The following is a 12555-nucleotide window of genomic DNA, read 5'->3' on the forward strand; positions in this document are numbered from 1 at the left end:
CTCTGTGTGGCTAGTTTGTTTTTCAGAATCATATATAGCTAGAAGAGTTATATGTGTAGTTTTAGCTTATATTCTGTGGCCTTATTGAATATAGTTCCTAAATCTACTATCTTAGTAAAACTTTTACTGGTGTCATATCAGTTCACAAGACACAGCTAGTAGACCAGAATATAAGCAAAAAAAAAAAAAAAAAAGCATTGGGAATATCAGCGAACAATAAATATAATATAGGCAGAGATGTTAGAATTTGTCTGCAGATAGTTGTTCCACAGACAGACTCATTATGAGGCAATAATAATAGATTGTTAATGATTACATAGCTATAGACAAAATATTATTAGTACTTATTTACCATCAGGTAATGTATTGTTAACGATTGTTAGAAGTACAATATATAGATTATCTTCTTGTTTACAATTATTGACAGTTTGACCAGAATAAAGTGCCAACAGTATTTCAGCACCCACCTTTAGACGCCAAGTACATATTACCTTTAACTTACATATTTAGCTAGTGTGCTTCCCTGTTAAGCGATAGACATTTTACACTTTTCATCATCTCCTTTCTATTACTCAGTAATATTATATATTTATATCTTTCTAAGAAATAGGATAAAATTTACAATGTTTACTTGATTGTGCCTGCTTAAGTTTGTGACATCATAAACCAATCAGATCTTTTCTTCCTGTTTCATCTGTACAATGACTGGATGTAATCTTACTCTTACATCCTTAATTTTGCTCCCACAGCAAACCGCCTGTCTAAAATTAATTACCCTTCTTGTTATTAAATACATTGATCATAGTGTATTAATGTAATGACATTACATCTTAAAAATTAGACATTGGTTAAATTATATAATTGGATTGAAGTTTCCGGAATGTAATTAGTTTAAAAGATAATGCTTGTACAAAATTCTAAGGTTAAATTGAAAGTGTTGAAGTGATATACTGCTCAAATAAGAAAAAAAAAAATATGGGGAAAGGCAGAAATTTATGTTTTACACTAAAAGCTTGTACCCCAAATTTCCCTCAAAATGTCCAAACGAACAAATCAATTAACATTGCATTTATTATTAACGACAGTCAAGAAATTTATACAACAAACTGTCAGTGGAATGGCCAATTAACAAAATACGTGGGATATGTTGTAGTGATTGGTTGCTTAATTATAGGTAATGAGAAACAACAACAAAGAAGTAAGTGGTGACAAAGACAGGCAGGTTACTCTGAAAACTGGAAAAGCGACTGTCATAATTGTTCTGTTTACTGCCAGAAACCTTAAGCCTGCTGGCAGCAAGTTATTCTGCCTTTGCGACCAGTGCAGACCAAGATTAGCCTGCACATCTTTGTGTCTGCACAGTTCGCTATTCAGTTGGTAAATTTTCAGTGAACACCCCTTTGAATAATAAATGGTATTGCCTAAATTGAACGATGGACCAGTTCATTTTAGAAATTTAGCAGGGCAAAGATTAAAAAGAAAACACATACAAAAAACCACCACAAAGAACTAGATATATATTTACTATAAAAACAGTCCTATCTCTGTGATATATATAACAATTTAGAATGAAATAGCAAGGGACACAGAAATTATAGAGAAAGAAGTTCTGAAAATTGCTTGCATGACTTCTGGTAATTATTAGCTATGAAATTGAAAATAAGTGAAATATAGCGGTAATGTTTGAGCTCGGGAATTATTAACAATTACTAGAATGCAATACAGTCCTAAATTGTGAACTAAGTGTTAATTATTTTCTATGGTTTATAGCTATTTGACATTCAAGTTGTTATTGGCATCATATCTCCATTGGTGTATGCCTGTGAAAGCACCTGCCCAGACACACAGATTGGTATTGTTGTCAGGAAAGATGCAATATTCTATGAAATGGTCATAGAGCCACTGCTGTTAAAAAATAACTGGTCATTGTGCCACTGCTGTTAAAAGATAACTGATCATTGTGCCACTGCTAAAATTCACTACTTTTTATATGCCTGTTTGAAAAACTGGACGTATTATGGGAAAGCCCTTGGCGGGAGGGCGGATGGGCGGGCGGGCGGCGTCCACAGACTTTGTCCGGAGCATATCTTCTTCATGCATGGAGGGATTTTGATGAAACTTGGCACAGTTGTTCACCATCATGAGACGGAGTGTCATGCGCAAGAACCAGGGCCCTAGGTCTAAGGTCAAGGTCACACTGAGGTCAAAGGTCAAATTCAAGAATGACTTTGTCCGGAGCATATCTTCTTCATACATGGAGGGATTTTGATGAAACTTGGCACAGTTGTTCACAATCATGAGACGGAGTGTCGTGCGCAAGAACCAGGTCCCTAGGTCTAAGGTCAAGGTCACACTTTGAGGTCAAAGGTCAAATTCAAGAATGACTGTCCGGAGCATATCTTCTTCATGCATGGAGGGATTTTGATGAAACTTAGCACAGTTGTTCACCATCATGAGACGGAATGTCTTGCGCAAGAACCAGGTCCCTAGGTCTAAGGTCAAGGTCACACTTTGAGGTCAAAGGTCAAATTCAGGATTGACTTTGTCCGGAGCATATCTTCTTCATCAGGGTTCGCACAGGCCTTGAAAAGTCCTTGAATTCGATGGTAGTCCTTGAAAACTCCTTGAAAATGACAAAAACCCTAAAAGACCTGGAAAAGTACTTGAATTTTGAAAAAAACTCTTTGAATTTGACCTTCCACTCTTTGAAAATATTCTTTCCGTAACATTGCTTTGCAAAAAGAATTTAAGGCTTAAAATAAATCGAAGAAAATGAAAATAAATTCGTGAAATTACAGGATCGGGTCACTCGTATGCTATTATAGAGGTCTACGGCCACACTTTATCGATATTTACAGAGTGCTATTTCTACTATATCACCGTTTGCATGTTTCCGTTTCCGTTTAAAAAAGTACGGGGAATAATAACTCGCAATTTTTAACTATTTGCAACTATTTGCGAGTGTTTCCAGTGAATTAAAATGAGTAAGAAAAATAAACATGTTTACTAAAGTAAGCGGGAGACAAAAGACGAATATAAACAGTGGCTGAAGCCCTATAGAGCAGACAACGAAGTGTATTTGTACGTCGTGTGACAAAATTTTGAGGTATCATTAGTAGGAGTGCGCTAAAAAATCACAAGAAAAGCGATAAAGCTCAGCAAAATAGTGAATCACATCAATCTAATAATCAAATTACGTCATTTTCAAAGGTGTGACAAGTGATGGTTGTTTCATTTTTGCATTACATAATAAAAGTTGTTCAGATAAGGTCGTGGTTTTGAAAAAAAAAAGTGCTTGAAAAATTGTAAAAAGTCCTTGAAAAGTCCTTGAATTTTGTCTCTGATATTCTGTTTGAACCATGTTCATGCATGGAGGGATTTTGATGAAACTTGGCACAATTGTTCACCATCATGAGACGGACTGTCATGCGCAAGAACCAGGCCCCTTGGTCTAAGGTCAAGGTCACACTTAGAGGCCAAAGGTCAGATACAAGAATTACTGTCCGAAGCATTTCTTTGTTTGTTTGTTTTGGGTTTAACGCCGTTTTTTCAACAGTATTTTCAGTCATGTAACGGCGGGCAGTTAACCTAACCGGTGTTCCTGGATTCTGTACCAGTACAAACCTGTTCTCCGCAAGAAGCTGCCAACTTCCCCACATGAATTATCAGAGGTGGAGGACTAATGATTTCAGACACAATGTCGTTTATCAAATAGTCACGGAGAACATACGCCCCGCCCGAGGATCGAACTCGCGACCCTGCGATCCGTAGACCAACGCTCTTACCTACTGAGCTAAGCGGGCGGGCTCGGAGCATTTCTTCTTCATGCATTGAGGGATTTTGATGTAACTTGGCACAATTGTACACCATCATGAGATGGAATATCACGTGCAGGTCCCTTCTTTAGAATTACTTCCCTTTGTTGTTACTATAAATAGCTTGTATCATAACTCTTTCATTACTAGTCGTAGGGAAAAAATCAAGACCACTTTTCTGTAGTACAACATGCATGTTACATCCAATTCTGAGGTGTATTTTGACCTATCTCTACCTGGTAAGGATTTTTGTGTGGACTTAAAAGTTTTTGGGGGTGGTGGGGGGGGGATTTTTTTTTTTTAAAGATTAACTTCCCTTAGTTGTTACTATAAATAACTTATATAGTAACTTTTTTATGATTGACCGTAGGGAAAAACCAAGACCACTTTTCTGTGGTACAACATAGATGTTACTTTCAAATTTTAGGTGTATTTTAAGGTATATCTACCTGGTTAGGAGTCTTTATGTGGATTTAGAAAAACAAAAGAATTACAATAATTACTACCACAAAATTAAAATTCCATTTGCAAATACAGGTGCTAGTGTAAAGAAATTTGCTGTGACGGGCGTATATTGTGACATTCTGGCACTCTTGTTGTATGTTTAAAATCATTTAGCTGTAGTCAGGTGTACAGTTTTCAGTCAGAACCCACTATTACAATACAATAATGTAATTGGTCTGATCAAGGTTAAAACACAGTTTGACTTATAAAGTGGTTGAATTTTATTTTTTATGTTGAAAAGTGATATACTTTGCCTTATGGAAGTAGAATGAAATCATCCAGTGGGAGAAAGAGCAAAAATCTTACTGACATAAATATATTAAAGTTCAAGGTGAGCTATTATATAAGTGGATGGTCCAACGTTCATCGTTTGCTGTCTTTCCTTGAACATCTCTGAAACTATTGGTCATAACTACACCAGACTTGATCTGTGACATCCCCACGTGACTCTTTATCAAGTTTTGTTTTAATGGTTATGCTTGACTTCATTTAGGGGCCAATTCGTATCTGATATATCATATAACACATATTCAGAAGTAAGATTAAGGCCAAATGAGCGGGTTTGGGCCATCTTGGTCCTCTTGTTTGCACATTTTAATAACTTGAAGAGAGTACAGTTTAGAACTCACTGACTCCATATGATTCTTATGTAAGATAAATTACAAATGGAAGTATGTCCTGAATCTAAAAAGAATTAATGGACAAATGAGACCTGCTCCTTTAATATAAAATTGCTGCTGAGTCTTTCCCTATTTCTTAAATGAAAGATACTACAGTAGATTCTCTCTATTAAGGGCACCCAGCGGTCTGACCAAAAGTGGCCTTAATAGTGGTCTGGCCTTAATAGTGAATTTGAGATTTCGCATGTTACTGACCAGTCAGCAACCATTGTACTATGAGGTCATAATGATGTTTCTAGATATAACCATTGGATTTGGATGTGGAGTTTGATCTTAATCCATGTTTTGGGTCAATTATGTACATGTAGAGTGTCAGAATTTTCTATGTTCAATAAAGTCAATTAGGCCTACAAACCAAATTAAAGAACAAAAATCCCCTGCATAAATGACACAATTATCGTATCATTCAATACAATTAATTTCTTCTTTGAGATCAAAAAGGTTAAAATGATACTTACATGAGGATAACTGCTGCTAATTGCTCAACAATTAAAGTTTTCACAACAAAATTGACAAAATAATTTCAGCATTTCATCATGGATCTGTAAACGCTTGAATTTGCTCTTACATTTGTATAACAAGCGTCCAGGCGATACCGATTAAGTGTACCTGATTGAAATACACATGTATTGATCGATGTACCTTGTAAATTGCCCGAGGAAGGGAATCATTTACACTCTGTTAGATAAACAAGGTCAATGTGTTAAATAAACAAAGGATGTCTGGTTCCATCTTTTTGTCTGCCCGTAATTATGGTCAGTTAACACATAGTAAATAAGCAATTTGTTCCACAAAAAGTGGCCGCAATGCCGCATTAGCGACGTGCCCGCTGTACTGGTTAATATTTATAATGAATAAAGAACAAATTTATTTTGTACTTTGAAAAAGTGGCCACAATTTCGGTGTGCCCGTTGTTTTGGCATGCCAGTTAGATGGAAATCTACTGTAGTTTCATTTTAATGGTAATGAACCTACCGTATTTTCCCGTATTAAGGCCCCCCCCTCTAATTAACGCCCCCCACCCGTTTTGGAGGGGAAAAAAGTCAACAAGAACGAAAAAAAAAATCACCTACCTCATTTTTATAAGTCAACATAATAAGTAATTTACAGTATGTATCCAATGTATTAAGAAATAAACACACTTTTAAACAGTCCATGTACCGTAAATCCAAAACGTTTATACTAAGTACGGTACGTATCCAATCATCAAATAGAAAATTAAATGGTAAATCCATTTTTGATTTGTTTTTGCACCACCTGCGCACAAGCTTCCTGTCGACTTTAAACAAATTTGCGGCAAAGTGTTAACCTTTTCTTCGGCAGTTTTGATAACTTTTAATTTAAAAGCTGGCACATAAGCAGCGTGTCAAACCACTGGCATTGTGTATTGCTACCCGCATGTACTAAGGAAAATATTATCGGAGTACACAGCTGTTTGGGTATGATGACATAATGTGTAATGTCGCGAGCGTGTCACGGAATACATGAGGTACCGTATTTAAATGCATAATTTTAAGACACACTGCATTAAATTGGATGCCAAATAATTACGTTCTGGGGGAATTAAACAACACAGAAATACTTTACAGTTGGTTTGAACGATGTTTTTAAGTTTTGTAAAAATTTTCATTTTTTATTTTTTTACCTCAAATGAACGCCCCTCTTTGGAAAATGTAACGCCCCCGGGGGCGTATATTCGGGAAAATACGGTATCAATAACAGCTATCAGAATACCAGTTTTTCTGTTGTGAGAATTTGATATGCATTTTTTTTGAAAAATGAGGCGAAAATCATACAGTATCACTTACAAAGATACTGAAATTCGATAATGGTACTTTGTAGCAGAATGTTTGTAAGTCATTGAGCTTATGTAAGTATGTAACATTTGGAGTTACACAAAGTTTAAGGCATCAGTATTTCAATGACATGTTTTAGGTTGTATAACATTGATCAGTTAAGCCTCATATCTGTGTTCAAGTGAAGCACTTTCAGCAGGACAATTTTTGACTTGCAAATCAGATACAAAACATAACAAGCTTAATCAGTATCCACAATTAGTGGTGTGAAACCTAGGGCTTAAATATACAGTTATGTAAGCCACGGTTGGCATCACATTGGTCAAAAAAGGAACATTTTGGTTATCAAGGTACACAATTAGTACAGCTTAAGCCGCAGTAAGCTGCAGTAACATTAGAGCACAAGAAAGTTTTTTATCATTGGAGTCAGTGTTAACTTTAATATAGATTCTTGCCCCAGTTTGCAGTCAAGTACCAAACAAGCCATTTTGACAGCTGTTTATCAAGATAAACAGTTAGTGGCGTGAAACCTCGGACTAGTTTCCAGTTATATGTGAAGCTCTTCCATATAATGTTAGGATAGAATGTTTAATAATTTAACCGCCTCGATAGCCTAGTGGTAGAGCGTCCGCTTCGAGTGTGGGAGGTCGTGGGTTCGATCCCCGGCCACGTCATACCAAAGACGTGAAAAATGGTACCAGTAGCTCCCTTGCTTGTCACTCAGCATTAAAAGGGAAACTGGCCTCTCATACCCTCGTGGCGATGGATTCCATCAGGAATGAGGTGTCGAGAGTGATTAATATAAGTTGTAGAACTTCCTTCACAATCGACCTAAAATAAATTCTGTATAAACTAATGTTTAATGTAAATATTTTGTTTTCTAACAGGGAAGCGCACAAGGTTTCCTGGAAATTCGCACTTGTTTACATTTGACTCTGCCTTCTGTACTTATTAAAGAACACTTTGCGCATCAGTTTTTTACACTTTTGTTGTGTTATTTTGAGCTAATACAAGGGTAGCACACTTACTGTTATTTTATTGTTTCTCAGCACTCCTGGGACAATGTCTGGGATATGTATTTAAATTGCTCACCTTCACAGAATTTGTATGCACTATAGTTGGCCACAGCTCACTATTGATACAGAGAAACACTGCTCACTCTGGCTGAAGCAATTCATGGGGACTAAAATAGTAACGGCCATTTTTGTTCTCACAAAACTAAGGATAAGTTCAGCATTTTGCTTATCCTCTTGCAACCAAGCAATTGATGTTTTACTGGACTTAGTAATAAGTACTATTTTGAATGCTGATTAGGTATCATATTAGTGTTTTTACATCTGAAAAGTTAAATTCTGAAGCAGAAATATGTTGAAAACAAATCCAAAGTATTAAGCCTATATCTAAGGGCCAAAGCAATTTTTCTCCCAGCAGATGGTTTTCATGCAAAATATATTCATAGGAGATACTTGCCTGAATTCTTTTCAGTGTGAGTTTGTCAGTTACTATGAAATAATTAATAAATACAGGGGATTAATTTTCATTGACTTCGTTGTTTCTTTAATCCATGAAATCGAATACCAACGTCTATATATGTTATCTTCAGATTTGGTCATCCACAAATTGAAAGCCCTCAAAGATTTACTATTTTGGCAATTAAATGCTTTTAAAAAAGACTTATTCAGGCTTTTTGAATGTCTAAAAGTTTGTTGTTGTTGTATATTGCAGTTGTTGAGTGAGGAGTTACTGAAGTATGCCAATAACATGCTGGCCCTGAATGGCAGCTGCCTTACATTCCTGGAAAAGGCGTACACCAAACTTGTACATGTATTAGATGTTAATGGAAAAATACCTGTGAAAAAGTAAGTAAACTTTTACTAATACCTGCAAAAATAAGTTAACTTGTACACTCTTGGGCTAGGTGGAAACAATCTTGGACTATGTTTAAGCACTAGGTAGAAACAATCTTGAAATAGGTGTGAACACTCTTGGACTAGGTAGAAACAGTCTTGAACTGGGTATAACCACTCTTGGACTAGGTATAAATGGTATTATACAAAGTGTCACCACTCTTGGACTAGGTAGAAACAGTAATATACAAGGTGTCACCACTCTTGGACTAGGTAGAAACAGTCTTGAACTAGGTGTAACCACTCTTGGACTAGGTAGAAACAGTCTTGAACTAGGCGTAACCACTCTTTAACTAGGTAGGAACAGTATTATACAAGGTGTCTCCACTCTTGGACTAGGTAGAACAGTTTTGAACCAGGTATAACCACTCTTGGACTTGGCAGAACCAGTCATGAACAAGGTGTAACCACTCTTGGACTAGGTAGAACAGTTTTGAACTAGGTATGACCACTCTTGGATTAGGCAAAAACAGTCTTGAACCAGGTATAACCACTCTTTGGACTAGATAGAAACAATTCTTGAACTAGGTATAACCATCTTTAGAATAGGTAGAAACAGTCTTGAACTAGGTATAACCACTCTTTGGATTAGATAGAAACAGTTCTTGAACTAGGTATCGCCATCTTTGGATTAGGTAGAAACAGTTCTTGAACTAGGTATAACCACTCTTTGGACTAGATAGAAACAGTTCTTGAACTAGGTATCGCCATCTTTGGATTAGGTAGAAACAGTTCTTGAACCAGGTATAACCACTCTTTGGACTAGATAGAAACAATTCTTGAACTAGGTATAACCATCTTTAGAATAGGTAGAAACAGTCTTGAACTAGGTATAACCACTCTTTGGACTAGATAGAAACAGTTCTTGAACTAGGTATCGCCATCTTTGGATTAGGTAGAAACAGTTCTTGAACTAGGTATAACCATCTTTGGATTAGGTAGAAACAGTCTTGAACTAAGTATTACCACCCACAGACTAGGTAGATACAATTCTGAACTAGGTATAACCATCTTTAGAATAGGTAGAAACAGTCTTGAACTTAGTATAACCACCCACAGACTAGGTAGAAATATTCTAGGACTAGGTATAACCATTTCAAAGAGATGTACAAACACAGATGTCCTAAACGTGACCTGTAACTGATAGCGAATTGTTATATTGGATGTGGTTTGATTGATGTTATTATACAGCAGTGATTGGCACATTTTCCCCGTAACAATGAGGTGGCTATAGATAATCAATACAGTAGCTTGGCAAACCTCACTTATCGTTGCTTGTTTTCCGCACCCCGCCCACTGGAGATCTAATATTACAACTTGATTTATGTGTCTCACAGTTTCTTTCCTAAACAGAATTCATGTGTAAGGAAGAATTATATGCTAATATAACAAGCTTCAAGAGATTTTTCCAGAATTAATACGCATAGACTCTTTTGTCAGTTTTTCTTTTGAGGGTATTTATTGCCTTCCTTGCTGTACAGAGGTATGCAAAACAGTTTCTTTCTGTCTTAAATAAAGAAATTCCAGTAAACTGGCTAATGCAGGAAAATGAATGCAAGATGTATGCCAGAAACTTAGTTCAAGAATAGTTGCTGCTAATTCCAATAATAACAAATTTGGGGATGTTGGGAAACAACTTCTGACTTAACTTCTTCAGTAACTTTATTAGAAAAATGCATTTGCCTACAATTTTTTTTTAGCTAACCTGAGCACGAAGTGCTCAAAGGTGAGCTTTAGTGATCACCCTGTGTCCGGCGTCCGTCGTCGTCCGTTGTCCGTCCGTCCGTCCGTCCGTCCGTCGTCAACAATTTGACTGTTAACACTCTAGAGGTCACATTTTTGGCACAATCTTAATGAAACTTAGTCAGAATGTTACCCTCGATAAAATCTTGGATGAGTTCGATATTGGGTCATCTGGGGTCAAAAACAAGGTCACCAGGTCAAATCAAAGGAAAAGCTTGTTAACACCCTAGAGGTTACAATTTTGGCCCAATCTTAATGAAACTTTGTCAGAATGTTACCCTCAATAAAATCTTGGACGAGTTTGATATCGGGTCATCTGGGATCAAAATCTAGGTCACCAGGTCAAATCAAAGGAAAAGCTTGTTAACACTCTAGAGGTCACAATTTTGACCCAATCTTAATGAAACTTGGTCAGAGTGTTATCCTTAATAAAGTCTTGGACGAGTTTGATATTGGGTCATCTGGGATCAAAAACTAGGTCACCAGGTCAGATCAAAGGAAAAGCTTTCTAACACTGTAAAGGCCGCATTTATGACTATATCTTCATGAAACTTGGTCAGAATGTTAAACGTCATGATCCTAAGGTCAAGTTCGAATCTGGGTCATGTAGGATCAAAAACTAGGTCTCCCGGTCAAATCAAAGGAAAAGCTAATTAACACTGTAGAGGCCACATTTATGACCGTATCTTAATGAAACTTGGCCAGAATGTCTATCTTGGTGATCTTTAGATCAAGTTTAAATCTGGGTCAGCTGGGATCAAAAACTAGGTCACTAGGTCAAATCAAAGGAAAAGCTTGTTAACACTCTAGAGGCCACATTTATGACTATATCTTCATGAAATTTAGTCAGAATGTTAAACTTGATGATCTTTAGGTCAAATTCGAATCTGGGTCATGTTGGGTCAAAAACTAGGTCACGGGGTCAAATCAAAGGAAAAGCTTGTTAACTCTCTAGAGGCCACATTTATGACTGTATCTTCATGAAACTTAGTCAGAATGTTAAACTTGATGATCTTTAGGTGAAGTTCGAATCTGGGTCATGTTGGGTCAAAAACTAGGTCACGGGATCAAATCAAAGGAAAAGCTTGTTAACACTCTAGAGGCCACATTTATGATTGTATCTTCATGAAACTTAGTCAGAATGTTAAACTTGATGATCTTTAGGTCAGGTTCGAATCTGGGTCATGTTGGATCAAAAACTAGGTCACGGGGTCAAATCAAAGGAAAAGCTTGTTAACTCTCTAGAGGCCACATTTATGACTGTATCTTCATGAAACTTAGTCAGAATGTTAAACTTGATGATCTTTAGGTGAAGTTCGAATTTGGGTCATGTTGGGTCAAAAACTAGGTCACGGGGTCAAATCAAAGGAAAAGCTAGTTAACACTTATTTATGACCATATCTTAATGAAACTTGGTCAGAATGTTCATCTTGATGATCTTTAGGTCAATAGGTCAGGTGAGCGATACAGGGCCTTCATGGCCCTCTTGTTTGTATAATTTTCTGTCAGTTAATAAACTTACTGTTTTGCCACTGAAAGGCCGAGGAGAGTCTGTCATGTCCATCCATGTGTCAGAAACCATTTCTGTGACATGGTGCAGAGTATTTAGATAAAGCATGGTTGAAAGTTGGAAAATGCAGAACAAACCTGGTAAATAGATAGCTTTCATAGAGACCAGTTTTTAGCTCGACTATTCAAAGATTAGATTTCTCAAACTTCAAACAGTTCACTGCATGAATGAAGTTAAGTTGTGTCAATTCCCTTTGCTATGACCAATATACGATGTAATCTGTCATATTTATGACTTGTAATTGTGCAATACTCGAATGTAACTCATTAAGCATAAATGTGCATTTTAAGAATTGCGCAGGCTTACAAAGCTTGGGTAACATCCAGCGAAAGACAAAAAATAGTTCCACAGGGCTCCAGATAAGATGCGTATTAGCGTAAATTACGTATAGAAATAATGCAAATACGCATGTCTAATAATTTCTAAGCGTATAAAAACGTATATAAAATTACAGAAACGCACACAATGCTTTTTTAAAAACAAAATCTGAATCGTCTGGATGCGTTAGGTAACATAGCCGATCAGCCTTAATTCTCCCAC

At 36.6% G+C, this 12555-nt stretch overlaps 1 protein-coding gene across 6 annotated transcripts in view; it reads left to right on the forward strand.

Annotated features, from left to right (window-relative positions):
* Nucleotides 1–12555, forward strand: part of LOC123528820 (1-phosphatidylinositol 4,5-bisphosphate phosphodiesterase beta-1-like) — a 223829-nt gene that overhangs the window by 82256 nt on the left and 129018 nt on the right. For all 6 annotated transcript variants that reach the window (XM_053518674.1, XM_053518644.1, XM_053518665.1 and 3 more), the window contains one exon: nt 8521–8654. In XM_053518674.1, coding sequence (XP_053374649.1) covers nt 8521–8654 — 134 coding nt within the window. The remainder of the gene's footprint in view (nt 1–8520; nt 8655–12555) is intronic.

Source organism: Mercenaria mercenaria, chromosome 1 (assembly GCF_021730395.1).
Source record: "Mercenaria mercenaria strain notata chromosome 1, MADL_Memer_1, whole genome shotgun sequence".
In the NCBI taxonomy this organism is placed as follows: domain Eukaryota; kingdom Metazoa; phylum Mollusca; class Bivalvia; order Venerida; family Veneridae; genus Mercenaria; species Mercenaria mercenaria.